The sequence below is a fragment of the Cyprinodon tularosa genome, unplaced genomic scaffold (assembly GCF_016077235.1).
Source record: "Cyprinodon tularosa strain WSP-4 unplaced genomic scaffold, ASM1607723v1 ctg142, whole genome shotgun sequence".
NCBI classification, from domain to species: Eukaryota; Metazoa; Chordata; class Actinopteri; order Cyprinodontiformes; family Cyprinodontidae; genus Cyprinodon; species Cyprinodon tularosa.
Genome location: NW_024038243.1, coordinates 767,137 through 781,541, shown reverse-complemented (window position 1 = coordinate 781,541; position 14,405 = coordinate 767,137). Strand labels below are relative to the sequence as shown.

At 38.3% G+C, this 14,405-nt stretch overlaps 1 protein-coding gene across 1 annotated transcript; it reads left to right on the top strand.

Moving 5' to 3' along the window:
* Nucleotides 1-212: 212 nt before the first annotated feature.
* dnajb14 (DnaJ heat shock protein family (Hsp40) member B14) lies at nt 213-10,585 on the top strand. Its single transcript, XM_038278575.1, has 8 exons — nt 213-394; nt 6,789-6,963; nt 7,341-7,486; nt 8,050-8,238; nt 8,406-8,491; nt 8,571-8,680; nt 9,590-9,762; nt 9,842-10,585. Exons 1-8 carry the CDS (start codon nt 262-264, stop codon nt 9,964-9,966), a joined length of 1,137 nt encoding a protein of 378 aa, XP_038134503.1. The 5' UTR covers nt 213-261; the 3' UTR covers nt 9,967-10,585.
* Nucleotides 10,586-14,405: the final 3,820 nt, after the last annotated feature.

Sequence of the window (14,405 nt, the reverse complement as noted above, 5' to 3'; positions counted from 1 at the left end):
GAAAGAAAAGTGGAGATTCCTACTTGAAAATGTAAAATAATGTTTTTTGTTCAATACAGTTTAAAATAATAATAAAAATAATAATAATACTCTTCCGTACTTATGTATGGGTTTTCTTGTGAAAAATGCGCCCATAGACACACATATCAGATCTAATTCTTGCATGATGTCCACGGTGTTACCTGTCAGTTTCTGTGCACCACGTGGTTTCAGTTAATCAGCTGACCGCGGAGGGAGGAGGAGGAGGAGGAATAGCAGAAGATGGAAGGGAACAGAGACGAAGCCGAAAAATGTATCAACATCGCCACGAAAGCCCTTGAGGCAGGAGACAAAGAAAAGGCTGTGAAGTTCCTGAACAAGGCGGAGAAGCTGTACCCGACTGACAGAGCTAAAGGTGAGGCTAGGTGTGCTGAGGAAGAGGCTAACTTTAGATCCTTCCGCCGTCTTGCTAGCATGAAGCTGATGTTCTCTGGGACGTTTCCCTGTACTTCCTTCTAATACACCATAAAGCGCATATTTATATGTACATATGCTAAAGTAAAATAAGAAAGACGTTTATACATTCTCTAACAAATCTAGCCACAGGGATAACTGTTAGCTAATAAAGCCGTTGGCCTATAAGCTAACCTAGCCTAGCTCAGAGGAAAACAGTGTAAAGAGACACTTTTAATGAAGTAAACCAGTCAAAGATTTGTCCTTCTCAGCTTCGACTTTTCCCCCCTCATCTTTGTTGGTCAAACAATGTGTTCAGGGGCTATAATTTAAAACTATTTTGACTTTAAAAATAGAATGTTCTAATGAACTGATGCTTGCTAATATGAGGAAGTTGTGTAACGCTGCTAGCTGACAGATGTAGACAGTTCCTTTCAGAGTCAATCCTTTAATTGAGTGATTGACCCGCAGAGAGCTCTGAGGCTGGAGCTAATAATCCAGGACACAAGTAGGGAAACAGAGTTAGCACAGGCCTGGAGGCCCTGGGGCCCAGCTGTTTGTATTTCTAATGATAAGCCTGGGTAACTGTGAGGGGCAGGCTACCCAGCATTGTCCAGATGATTAGGAAATTTGAATGAAATGTTTTCTGGTCTATATAAGAATGATGGGAAAAGGAAGCTGCATGTGGCTCTTTGGACGCTCTACAATGGATCTAAATAGTGGCTAAACGTGGTATAAGAAATAACGAATGTACTATTATAACAAATACCAGTCTCGGAAATTGTAGTGTTTTTATAAAGAATATTTGAATTCAATTTTCAGAACAGAATGGCGTTAAAAAAAAAAAGAAATATGCTTTTAGAGCAATTTTTCTTAATAAGATTGGAAATGTGTGTTGTATTTTTTTTAATTTATACCTAATAAACTCTATGAGTCATGCTTCATCTTAATGAATTGTTCGTGTTTTCCATAATTTTTAAGTCATAGGGAAATCATATTATTTATCTTGATATACTGTATATACCTGGATATACTGTATATATATTGTTTATCTTAATCCAGTTAGTTATACGTCAGCTTGAACACCTAAATTCAGCCAATCATATATCAACGGTCATCTGTCAATCAACTCTTTTCATCTTGATTCAAGTTGCAGCTAATATACGCAACCCTTGAAATAAGAAATGGCAATCATTTCCTTTCCCATTGAGTTCCGTCCCAGTGTTCACGGGGATGGATGTCTGTGTCTTCAGCAGGCGTAGAGCTAACAGAACTGGCAGCGTTGCGAGGCAAGGGCTCAAACATGTACGGCTGTAAGCCTTCTACACCAAACCAAGCTTCTGCTGCCCTGGCGTCCTCTTCCACAACATCTTCATCCCCGCTTTCCTCCTCTAAATACAAAATGGATGACGGAGGAGACTCATCCACGACCTCCGACTCAAAACTCTCCTCCTCTTGCATGTTTCCGCTGTCCATAGCGTTCCTTGACAGTGTCTTTTCTAAGTCACCAATTTAGTGCCACTGGTCACAATTTAATTTCCCATTGGGAACCTACTAGCACTAAGTTGCTAACTGGTTAGCAAGAAGCTTCCGAGACACCGGCCACAACCAAACGTGCTTGCGAACCTTCCGACACAACAATCCTGCCCTCTTGATAATCGACCAATCACATTCACTTTATTCACTTGTGTAAAGTCAGGCACCACTCGGGAGAATCTGGAAATGCAACGTTTGGAACAGCCGCTTCACTACGACTTTAAAAGCTAAAAATACGAATGAGATGTTGGTTGTTTTAGATGTTTTAGATTTCCTATGGACGATATTTAACAAAAATAAAACATTGTTTTTTTTCTTATTAAAAGGGTGTAATATTTTGTGTCTCTAAACAACTTTTATTAAAAGCATAATGGCTTTTTAAAAAAACAAAAGCTTTCAGACCCCCTGGTCTAAATTATCTTGATAGGTCTGCTTGAGATATCTACCGTTCTTTGTAAATTCATCCATTTATAGAAAGATTTAAAAAAAAAAATGTCTCTCACAGGAAATTGCAAAACCACAAACAGTCAGCAGATGCATCCGGTTAAACAGAATCAATTTTCACTGATTATTAACCTGCTTTTTTAAAGGTAGATTTACTTTTCTAGGGTCCAACTGGACCTCCTTCAATGCAGGAAAAAAAATTCGGAGTAAAACAACTTCGGTGGAAGTTATTTAAAAACACAAAGTTGTGAGTTTGTATTTTAATCTTTGACAGATGCAACAGCTTTCAGGTGATAGAATCTGTAAACTAGGACATACTGGTATTCAGGGCATCAACACATTTGCATACAGCATGATTCACCAGTCCAATGTTGGCCCTCCAGTCCTGGTTCTGGGGCCAAACTGAGGGGATGTAGGTTTAGATCTGCATTAATTCTCTGAGCAAATTATTGATTTTTGGAAAAGGTTGTCATTCGTTTAGCTGCTTGTTAAAAGTTCACTGGTTTAAACCCAGGGTGTGAACCTGTTCTCCTAACACAACAGAAGAAAATATGGAAGAAGCAAAGAGACATGAGAGGGAAACCTAGATTTAGAAGTACAGCAATGTCTACAGTTCATTGTGGCTACAGATTTTTTTTAAGCTGATAACAGGAAAGCTGCTGTTTTTTTTTTTTTTTTTTTCTCCTTTTGTTTTAGTTTTTAACTCTGTTATCTAACAAACAAAGTTAAAGATCTACATTGTCCAGGAAATACACATAGATTCTAGGGTTTGTGTAATGCCGTTGAGATAAATCACTGATGGCTTACCTTGACACTGAGATTTTCCATTTTAAAATAAATCTTTGAAAGTTAAAGCCCTGCAATGGTGACAGTGGTAATCTGATAATTTTCAGGAATCTTTTAAGATGCCACTGCAGACTGGTTCTGTTAGTTTTAGGTTTTAACCTTTAGATTATATCGCCACTCATCTCTATCTACCTTCTGTCCACCAACTTAAAGGCTCAGGTTTAAGCAATACTCCTCCGCTACAAATAAGTGTCTTTTTTGTTATTATCATTGCATTTATCAAATGATTAATTTGGGTTTTGAACAAGAGCCCCCCCCCCCACTTCCACCATCAATACTGGTTAGTCAATAGTATATTTATTGGCAGATCATTCATTTTAAAATATAAAGGCATTCCACAGTTATACATTCAACTCTATCTTTTTAAGGCTTTTATATTTATAAATGAGCCAGAGTCCCTAAAGCAAGGTGGTTTAAATCGACTTTTATCCTTAGGGACCTGGGTTTCTGTGAAACATATATGCAAAAAAGTTCAAACCAGATGTATTGGAGGAAACCTAAAAGGCAAATCTATAACATACGTATGTATAATATAAAGTATGACTTTTATTTTTATTAATGAGCCAGAGTCTCTACAGTGAGGTGGTTTAAATTGACTGGGACCCTTAACCCTTTATAGGGCAAGTTACAGTTTTTAATCACTTGCATGCCCCTTAGAAATGGACCTAAAACCTAAAAGGCAAATCTATGATAATATTTCTTTTTGCATAACAAAATATGAACTTGTCCTGAAGTTTGACTTATTTCTTGGTGAACTCTGAACAGAGGGGCAGGATTGCAGTTCGAGCTCCCAAATATCTGAGGATGACTGGGTATTTACATAGGCATTGTTTTCTGGTTGTTTTTCCAAGCGGGACGAAGGAGGCCTGGTTTTACTGCAACGCTGTCTTCACTAGTGAAGCTACTGAACTAAATGGGATACGCTTCATGAAGGTGTTTGAATGCCATTGAATAACTTTAACAAATGTTTGCCTTGAATATATCCCTTATTATGACTGTTAACCATGGCTTGTAAGCAACATAAATTCATTGCTACTGAAAAACGAGGCATTACAGTACTGTTATATTGCCCACATTTAGCTAGCCCAACATCATGTTAGCATTGAGTTTAAAGTGCACAAAGTCTAATTAACTAACTGGTGTTTCCTGTTCATCAGATGCGTTGATGGATGTGATTTTTATAATGTTACTGGACTAAACACTTAGTGAATCTACTTTGATGCTGGCCGAGGTTCTCAAAGCTGTCCAGCCTAAAGCGCAGTGACACTTTTCTATGTTTTGGCTCGAAGCTCCATCCATGGTGGGTTTAACACAAGGGGAGAGAGTTATTATAAACCTGATGTTGACCCATCGTATGGAGAGATATCAAAACAACTCGTTTTGGAGATGTGGGCGGAGCGGCTAAGTAGACTATTGTCAAATATTGTTGAGGAAGCCTTTAACAGGGCTGAGTGTCCAACGGTAACATTCATGACCTTTTGATGCCAAAATAAAAATTTTAAAATGTAAAAGGTTGTATTTGAATCATTTAGCCACTTTGATAAAACTCAGTAAAATTCCTGTCTGGACTTACTTTCGGCAATTGCGCAAAGCTTGATTTATGCTTTGATTTATGCGTCCATTGAGTTCATGCTACCAAATTATGTAAATTTGGGCTCTGCGCCCCTCTGCATGGCATCCATACGGACAGAATTTCCTCAGTGCCCACCTCAGAAAATTGGTAACTATGCGGAAATATCCTCAAGGAAAGCATGACAGTCGAGCAGCCGCTCCTGTTAGTGGGGTTTGCAAAAGTAATCATCTAGAGACATCCTGTGATTTAGTGTAAATCACACCCATCATGGCGATTCGATTCAGTGTCAATTTCCTGACCCAACAATTTGATTATTTTCGATACTCAAGAATACACCACGATATGATTCAATTCAATTAATTCGTTTTTATATTTTTTTTTTCTTAAACTTACAGACTAGACAATGTTTTAAATTTGAAATAAATCAATGAAAGCTGTTATATCGTTATTCATTTTATGTGAGAAACAACATTAAATAACAGAAGTAGCAAAGTTTTACTCCACCTAGGCCTGTTAAAACCTCATTCACTGAAGAATCATAATGCCTCTGTGTTACAGACTCTAGAAGGTCTTGCATCAGTAAATACTGCAATGAGTGCATAAGTGCACTAGCGGATTAAGTACCAAAAATAGGCCTGTACTACACACACTATAGAATAAGAACACTCAACCAAATCAGTGCAATTAATGCAAAAGTGCACTACCAACAGGTGGTAACAAAAAATAGGCCTGTACTTCATTCACTATGTCTGTCTTGGCTACTGTTTACGCGAGTGTGTGTGTACAAGCAGAAAGAGGGTAGTGGCTAAAGGAAGCGAGGTAGAAGGGCAAAATAAGTTTAGCGCCACCACAGCACAGGAGTCAGAATTACGTCCAGGAGCAAATGGATAAAAATAGACCGGAGGAGAAAAAAAAATGATTCGATACTCTTGCAGACATGTCGATGCATCGGATTATCGGCTGTTGGATCGATGCATCGAAACAAAACGATTATTATTCACACCCCTAGCAACAAGGATGCAGAATGAACTTTGTGTTTGTAAACTGAAATAATTATCCCCTGTCCTTAATTACCCCCTAAATAGCACCTTTTAACCACATTAAAACAGAGTTTTTAATGTGGTTAAACTACACGGTTACACGGTAAACTACATCGGTTACCGTGTAATTCTTTGAAACGAAGTGGCAAATAGTCAGACAGTCAGACAAAGCTGTTGCTTCTTCAGCTGCACACCTCACTCTTCTAGCTGGTCCATCTTCACGAGTCGTTTTCCACAAAGGCGATCGCACACAAAAAACAAGCCTGTAAGGTACCAAACAGGAAGTACACATAGTGTAGAGCGGATGGAGATTTGACCAATCAGAGGCCTCCTGTCTTGCGGCACTGTCTGCGGTCACCTACAATTTTTGAGAGGTGGAGCAGAGTGTCTGCGGCAGGGGGCAGGGATGTCTCTGCATTCACCGCAACATACACGCAGACGACCTGGTTTCAAAGAATAAATCAGCCTTATGCCTCTTTATTTGGATATAGGGTCAAAGTTCCCAAGATAAAGGTTGTTTAATATGTTATATTGTTATTTGTAGCTAAATAGAATGAGATTTGGTTTATTTATCTTACAGTCCTTTTTCAGCCTTCATGTAAACCATCACTGATGTAGCTCCATATGATGCTAGCCACCCTAATCATTTTAGAAGTTAAGACCAGTTAAAAATGTAATCTATACACTATGTTTAATCTTTATCCTAATGGTAAAACCCAGTGTTACAGCGACTGCTCTCTAACACGCGGGTGTAACATTGTCCCTCTGACTAACTTAGAAGGTTAATTTGTTCCACGATTACTAGAGAAATAAAATCTGTCTGTTGGACTCAGTAAATAGAAATGTTGACCCTATAAAGCTAACTTATTGCTTTGTTTCCCTCAGTTCATTGTTTCCTTGATTCTTGTTCTCTCCAGCTTTGTTGGAAGCTTTATTGAAGAATGGAAGCTCAGCAGGTAACGGCGCGTATCGCAGGAGGCCCAAAGAAGGCTCAGAATCGGCAGGTTCCCATCCTGCAGGAGGAGGGAGTCAGGAGTCTGCTGGAGGTGACTCTAAAAGCTTCACAGAGGAGCAGGTGGAAGGTGTGAAGAGGTAAGGGCGAAGGATTCGCTTGGAAACGCTGGATTTCCGTTGCTCATCCGTGGTGTTGCTGGTTACTGGTTTCATCAGATGTGCCTAAGCCTTTGTCCCAGCTGTTTCCCTGTCGTTATGGGAACCTGTATATCTTTATCTTTTCCCACGAGGCAGCTGTGAGAGATGCTAACGGTGCATGCTGAATCCAGGCAACTAGAAAACGTCTCCTCAACCCTGAAGCCTTTGCTTTCTCTAGTTTATTGCATTTGAGTTTTTTTGAACATCTATGTTTCTAAGGATCAGTAGTTTGGTCTGATTCTGGTCAGATTCACAAACATTTAAAAAAGAGGGATGTTTGAATCCATGTCTTGATGTTTCTGTCCCATGTCTTGCAGAATAAAGCGCTGTAAGGATTATTATGAAGTTCTCGGGGTGAACAAAGAAGCTGGAGACGAGGAGCTCAAAAAAGCCTACAGGAAGCTCGCTCTCAAATTCCATCCAGACAAAAACCAGGCTCCCGGAGCAACAGAAGCCTTTAAAAGTAACTCGAGTCATACTTACTGTCCTTATGGACTCCAGACAATGTTTGGGGTGCATTTCTCTTCACCAGCATTTAGATCAGACTCTGCCCTCTTTAGTAGTAAAATCCACTGCAGGGAACTGAACAAAAAAACTACTGTACAGGAGCATTTTATTTTCATCTCACAATTAGAGTCACCCTGGTCTGTCCTGGCATCAAACAAGGCAGTGATGCATCTTAACTTGAACATTATGTTGACTGACATTTATTAACTTCCTACTGTAGGATATAGGCTATTCTGAGAGGCTTAACCATTAATATTGATTGAAAGTTGAGCGGAAGGAAACAACATTGGAGGAAAATGCATTGGAAGTGGGCATAAGAACAGCTGTAAAGACATTAACAAATTGAATCCCTTTAGTTTTGAATCAGATATGTCTTCCCCCTACCAAATCCACTTTTATTGGTGTGATTTGGGCAGATCTGTACCAAAGTTTGACATTTCTTGGCTAATATCCCTAACCTGCTGGAAATCACAGCATCTAGCGAAACGTTTAAGCTTTTGTTTTGTTTTTTTCCTGCAGAGATTGGGAACGCTTATGCAGTGCTGAGCAACCCAACAAAGCGACGGCAATACGACCTGACGGGCGGGGAGGAGCCGAGCAGCCCCAGCCAATCCCACGGAGGAGGCTTTGAGTTCCACCGAGGCTTCGAAGCCGACATTACGCCTGAAGACCTCTTCAACATGTTCTTTGGGGGCGGATTCCCCTCCTGTAAGGGACCAGTCCATGGAGACAAATTAAAAACCTATCGAAAGGCATCAGTACTTATTTAGAACCAAACCAAAAGTTTTCCAGCAGGATGGCTCTGCTGTACGAGTGTCTGGTAAGAAGCTTATCCCTGCAGGTTTCTGACCACAGTTGTGATGTTCTGTCTGCAGCCAGCAACCACACATTCACCAACGGCAGGACCAGCTACAGCCACCACAACGATTACCGACAGGAGAGGACCGAGGAACGGGGAGATGTACGGAAATGGCTCCACAGTCATTTATATCCCACAGATCGTCCTCCATCTAGTAGACATGTCCTCCTTTTGTCCACAGGGCGGCTTTTCAATGTTCATCCAGCTGATGCCCATCGTGGTTCTGATCTTGGTGTCGATACTGAGCCAGATGATGGTGTCCCCCCCACCCTACAGCCTGTACTCCAGACCGTACGTACAAACACACACACACACACACCGTGGACCAGAATCTACACATGAACCACAATGTTTCTATTGAAGGACCTCATTATGTTCAAATCAGCTGCTTCAAAAAATCTAGATTCCCATGCAGGCTGGAAAAGTGTGGAGTTTAATTTCCAAGTCTGGAAATCCGAGTATGGGAAGAAACCATTTCCAGACTTTTCCCTACCCCACTGCCTAAATATTCCCTTCTCTTCATTTCTTCATTTCTAAGAACTTTTCTCCATTTTCATCTTTCCTTCCTTACTATCTTCCTGACTCTTTTCTTCTGTCCTTCCTTCCTATTTGATAACATTTGTTGATCCCCTCTAATCGCCCTTCCTTCTGTTCATTCATCATGATCAGCAAAAGATCAGCAGGAAAACAAAAAAGCTGCAACCAGTAGCCAATCGGCTGAAAGATGAGGCACTTATGTTTTGTCTTGACTAGATATCCAATTTTCTTCTCAGAGATATGACTTTCAGATGCATGCACATCTGCTGTCAATGCATCTTATTTTTTATTATTTTAGGTATTTTCATCACATCTTTAAGCCCATTCTGTTAAATATGCAGCGATATCCAGGTATGGACTTAAAGTGAATGAAAGAGCAGCCAGACTGGAGAAATGTTATTACGACCTTTGTATAAGCTCTCAAATTAAGACTGCTGGGAGGAAAACATATGAAGAATTTTTTATATAAACGAAATATAAACGATTTTTTCCCCCCATTTTTCACGACTGATATGTTTGAGTTTAACTGAACGTCCGTCATAGTCTCTGCAGATATTTTGTTTCTGTTCTCTGCTTCAACTTAAAACTAGATTTTGTTTTCTTTTCTAAGAAATTCTTTCTCTTACCTGCATTTGATCAAACCATGTCCTCCGTGTCTTTCAGGTCCACAGGTCAGACTGTAAAGAGACAGACTGAGAACCTGCGCGTCGATTATTACGTCACCCGAGATTTCAAATCGGAGTTCAAGGGCTCGGCCCTGAAGCAAATAGAGAAAAACGTAGAAGAGGACTACGTCACTAATGTCAGGAATAACTGCTGGAAGGAGAGGCAGACAAGTTAGTAACCACTGTTGATTCTTTATAGTTTTCTCTCTTTCTGTCTCTTACTCTGTTTTTCTGTGCTTGTTTTTATCAGAAACAGACCTGCTCTATGCTGCTAAGGTCTATAGAGACGACCGCATGCGGAAGAAGGCAGACCTCATGACCATGGACAACTGCAAGGAGCTGGACAGACTAAATAACCTGTTTAGAGGCGGATGAGTTGAAGGGCTTGTAGAACATGTGAATAGATGTCTAAGTTTTTTGTTTGTTTTTTAAACAAAGGCTTTACACTAGAAGCAAAGGATTATTAAATTATTTAAGGCCTGTTTAAGGTTAAAAACGTCCCACACCTCATATCCCATCCTGTGAACGGCTCTTCCTCGTCATTCCAGCTCGCTCCCAGGAATCGCCTTGTTGCATCCAGATGAGCCACTCTGCACTGTTGAATATTCCTTTTTTTTATATATATATATTTGATTTGCTGGTAACCAGAAAAACAAGAGACACCTGATTGTAGAGATTAAGTAGAGAGAACATTGGCTTCCTGCATCATCCTCAATACACAATGGGGGAAAAAAACAGCGCATTCATCATGAGACGCTCTTCAGTCAGATCGACGTCGCAGAGGAGCAAAAGAAGCAGACGGCTTCCTCTTTTCTCTCGATGGAGAAAAGGAAACGGTTTAGGGTGAAACAAAATCAGTGAACATAGGCACTTTCATCCACAAAAAGCTGTTCTTTCATTTCCAAATGTTTAACATTTTGCCACTAAGTTAAGTAACTAGAAGAATATTTCTCTGCTGGACTGATCATTAAAATAAAGTCAAACTGGTACTGTAGACTGGATTAATGTTTCTCTACATCAGATGAATGTTTTAGATACAGCACCTCACTCACTGAAAACACTTTACACCTCACTGTTTATTTGTGTGAAACACAATCTTAATTTTTGATTTTTTTATGGTCAGCTTTCTAAGCAGTGTAAGAGCAGCAGGGACGCTTATTTTGCCACAGGTGATTCTTCTAGGACGCAGTGGTAAATTAATAAGCAAAGCACATCTATAAAGTTTTATGAAAAATGAAAACTTCCCTCCTGGGAATCAGTCCGTCACACGACAGCAGCTTGGTGCATTTCTGCAGCTAAATGAATATGACCTGGACTTCAAAATGAGCTGTTGAATACAGAAAATCTGTGTTTGGTGGCGCCTGGAAACATGGTCTTTTATTTTCACTCTCAAACATCTTGTGTTAAAAAAGAAAATATCTGGTCAACTGCAGATGCATGAAAATGCCTCAGAAAATATAGGCAGACTGGTTCAAGGTTGGGCTTTGAATAACCCTCCATTCCAGTCCCGCTAAAGTAGTTGGGTCTCCTGTCACTAAGACCCATCCACCTCTTCCTTATTCTATTTATTTTTACTAGGCTGAAAATATTACATTAGGATTTAAAGAACACTTATTATTCGGAAATATGAGACAAAGTATATTTGATATCAGCTTAATTTTTTTTTTTTTTTCATTTAGTTTAATTTCTTTTCTTTGATATTAACCTCTTACACCCTAAGGGGGTATAAATAAATTTCTACCTGACAAAAACACACAAAAGTAAATAACTTATAGCCTCAAAGCTATTAGATTTAAGAAGAAACTTTTGGTACATCTGTAAAGGTAAGATGTCATAGAATGGTTTTCTGGTGTCAGCACCATTGTAGCTTTGACCCTGCCTGAAATATTAGGGACAAAATACAAAATATTTTGCATTTTTTGAACCTCGCCAAAATTTTCTTTGAAATAAACATGCAAAACACTACCAAAATATTATGTATAGCACAAAAAAGTAGTACAGACTTTTAAATCTAAATGTTGTGTAAAAATATACAAAATGTGGACTCAATCAGATGAATCATATTTATTTTAGAATGGTATTAGTGAGAAATTTCTTAGGCGGAGGGGCCAGTTTGGCACATTTATCCATAAATGTCACCAAACTGTGCCAAATATGTTTTTTACATCAATACTGGGGGTTTGGTAAAGTTACGAGGTCATGTAGCAGCTGGACCCGCCGGCGGGTCCGTAGGGTTCAAGGGGTTAAGCTTGATGGGCTGTTAAAATGTTGTTCCACAGAAATTCCTTGAAATTATCCATCCAGCAGATGGTGCTGTTGCAAACTTTCAACAATCAGTTTAATTTAATCCGTTTTTGTCATTATTAAACCTGTTGTTCAGGTTTAAAAAAAAACAACAAAACTTAGATCTCCATGAAATATAGATTGAACTCATAACCCCACGCGTGATTTCAAAGCACCTCCCCCTACTATTCCAACAGTCAGATTCCACGTTGAGCTTTTGATCCATTTTTAACTGCCGCTGTGAATCATGGGTAATGTAGTTCGCATTGAACAAGCGTGAGATGACGAAACCTCGTCGGTTTGAGTGTGACCAGCTACTTTTATCCTGGACATTAATTTAAAAACAGGACTTTTCCCTTCATAACTGTTGTATTTGGAATAACTAAAATATAAGTTTCAAGCATAAATCCATATTTCTTAAAAACTGGATGGATTAATGATCAGCTGTTTAATTATGGTGAATTTCTTTATAAATATAATTTCCCTGTGACACCTAAAGAATTTGTGGTTGTTTTCAGAGCTATTCCACCAGGTTTGAAATTTCTTATATCAACCTCAGGTAGAGCCCATGTCCAATATCATAGATTTCCAGAGTTATTTAATGGTAATTCAGATCCGTTCCTTAGCATTAAAGCTAGAAATATACAAATTAGAGAAATCATCTAGAGGAATGCTATCAGCAAACCTGCATCAATCTTTCTTTGGAACAATCTTTATTCAGATATTGAGTGGGAACATACATGTTTTTTGCCAAGAAAGTATTTTCTCTCAAATAAAGTACAGGAGGTGTCCTTTAAAATTCTACACAGATGTTACCTTGTTAATTGGAAAATGAATAAATATTTTCCAAATATTGATCCTCACTGGTCATTTTTTCACATCGATCAAGAAACATTAACCCACTTATTTTCTTGCTCTTTCTATAAAATGTTTTGTAGTGACTTCAAGATTTTCTTTAGTTGGGAATTTAACATATTTATCCCTTTTAATGTCAAACATGTTTTCTTTGGTATTTCCAATAACAGTATGTCTGGGGAAAAATATCTTAAAAACTTTTTTATTCTGTTGGTGAACATCCACATACATGACTGTAAATTTGCTAAAAATAAATCCAACCTCACTGTTTTTTGGACTCCTTAAAAATATGCACCAACTCTAAAGCTGTGAAACTTACAACCCTAAGTGATGCAGTTAATTTGTAAATTCTTTTTTATTTAGTTTTTTTATCTCTCCTTTTTTTGTCATGGAATCCTGTGGATTTGTTATCCCGCTCATCAAGACTGTTTGCAATTGTATATTCTGTATTTGTAAATAAAGTTTATTTAAAGGTTAGACTGTGGCCTCTTTGCTTATTTTTTTTCTTCCCAGGAGATGATAATGTTAGGGAAATATGAAGTAATATAATTGCATCAGATAGTCAAAGCTGCATTCTTAAGTATCAAATCTCATAAGTCTTGTAGATTAGATTTATTATTAGATATATATCACCTATTAGTTCAGCTATATAATAAATGTTTTGTTCGATTTGTCTGGATTCCTGCTCATGTAGGCATAGAAGGAAATGAATAAGTACATATATTAGCTAAACAGGCCTTAAACCAGATATTATTAACTTAAGTATTCCTTTAAGCAAAAGTCAGGGTAAATCCATAATTTAGAATAAAATCTGTAAGGTTTGGCAGGAACAATGGGATAATCATGACACAGAGAGATCTATATAAAATTCAAAGGACTGTGGGGGTTGATAGTTTTACAAATAGAAAGGGGAAAGAAGAGGTAGTCATATTTCCACTAAGAATTGGTCATACTGGACTTAATAGTTCTCTTTTCAGATTAGGGAAACATGAAACAGGGACTTGTAATCACTGTAATCAGATGGAAACAGTGGAACATGTATTAATGGAATGTAATGAGTATTCACAGGAATGTCAGCATTTAAAATCAACACTAAATAGGAAAAAAATTGGATTTTCGATGATAAGCCTTTAAGGAAGTAAATCTAATTCTGCTGGAAATCTGTTAATTAGATTTAAAAAAACACTAGATTATTTAATCGGATTTAAAGTAAGAATATAAGTGTGTGTATGCATGTGCATATACACACATACTACTTTATATGTGAGTTTCTATGGATATTGATTGATAGATAATATGTAGATTCATGCATACCATTGAGGTATGTATTAATAACTTCCCTCTAACATCACTGAATGCACCTTAAGTTGGTTACCATCCGCCAATAAAAAAAACATAAGAAGAAGAAGAAAAAGAAGGAGAAGAAACAGGGTGGTGGTCTGTACAGATTCCAAATCAGTTTTAGAAAGTATTCAGGGAGAAGGACATGATAGAAAAGATTTAGTATTAGAAATCCAGCACAGTCTATTTAGATTATATAGGGGTGGCATTGATATTTGGTTATGTTGGGTTCCATGACATGATGGTGTAAAAGGCAATGAAAAAGCAGATACATTAGCAAAAAGGCCTTTTGAGGGAATAATATCCATTACAATTAATTTTGGGAAAGGGGAAGG

Excerpts from the sequence above, each read along its gene's own strand:
- dnajb14 (XM_038278575.1), top strand. The coding sequence starts at position 262 with ATGGAAGGGAACAGAGACGAAGCCGAAAAATGTATCAACATCGCCACG. Across the intron at positions 7,487-8,049 it reads AGCAACAGAAGCCTTTAAAA|AGATTGGGAACGCTTATGCA; the intron begins GTAACTCGAGTC and ends TTTTTCCTGCAG. Across the intron at positions 8,681-9,589 it reads TACAGCCTGTACTCCAGACC|GTCCACAGGTCAGACTGTAA; the intron begins GTACGTACAAAC and ends CGTGTCTTTCAG.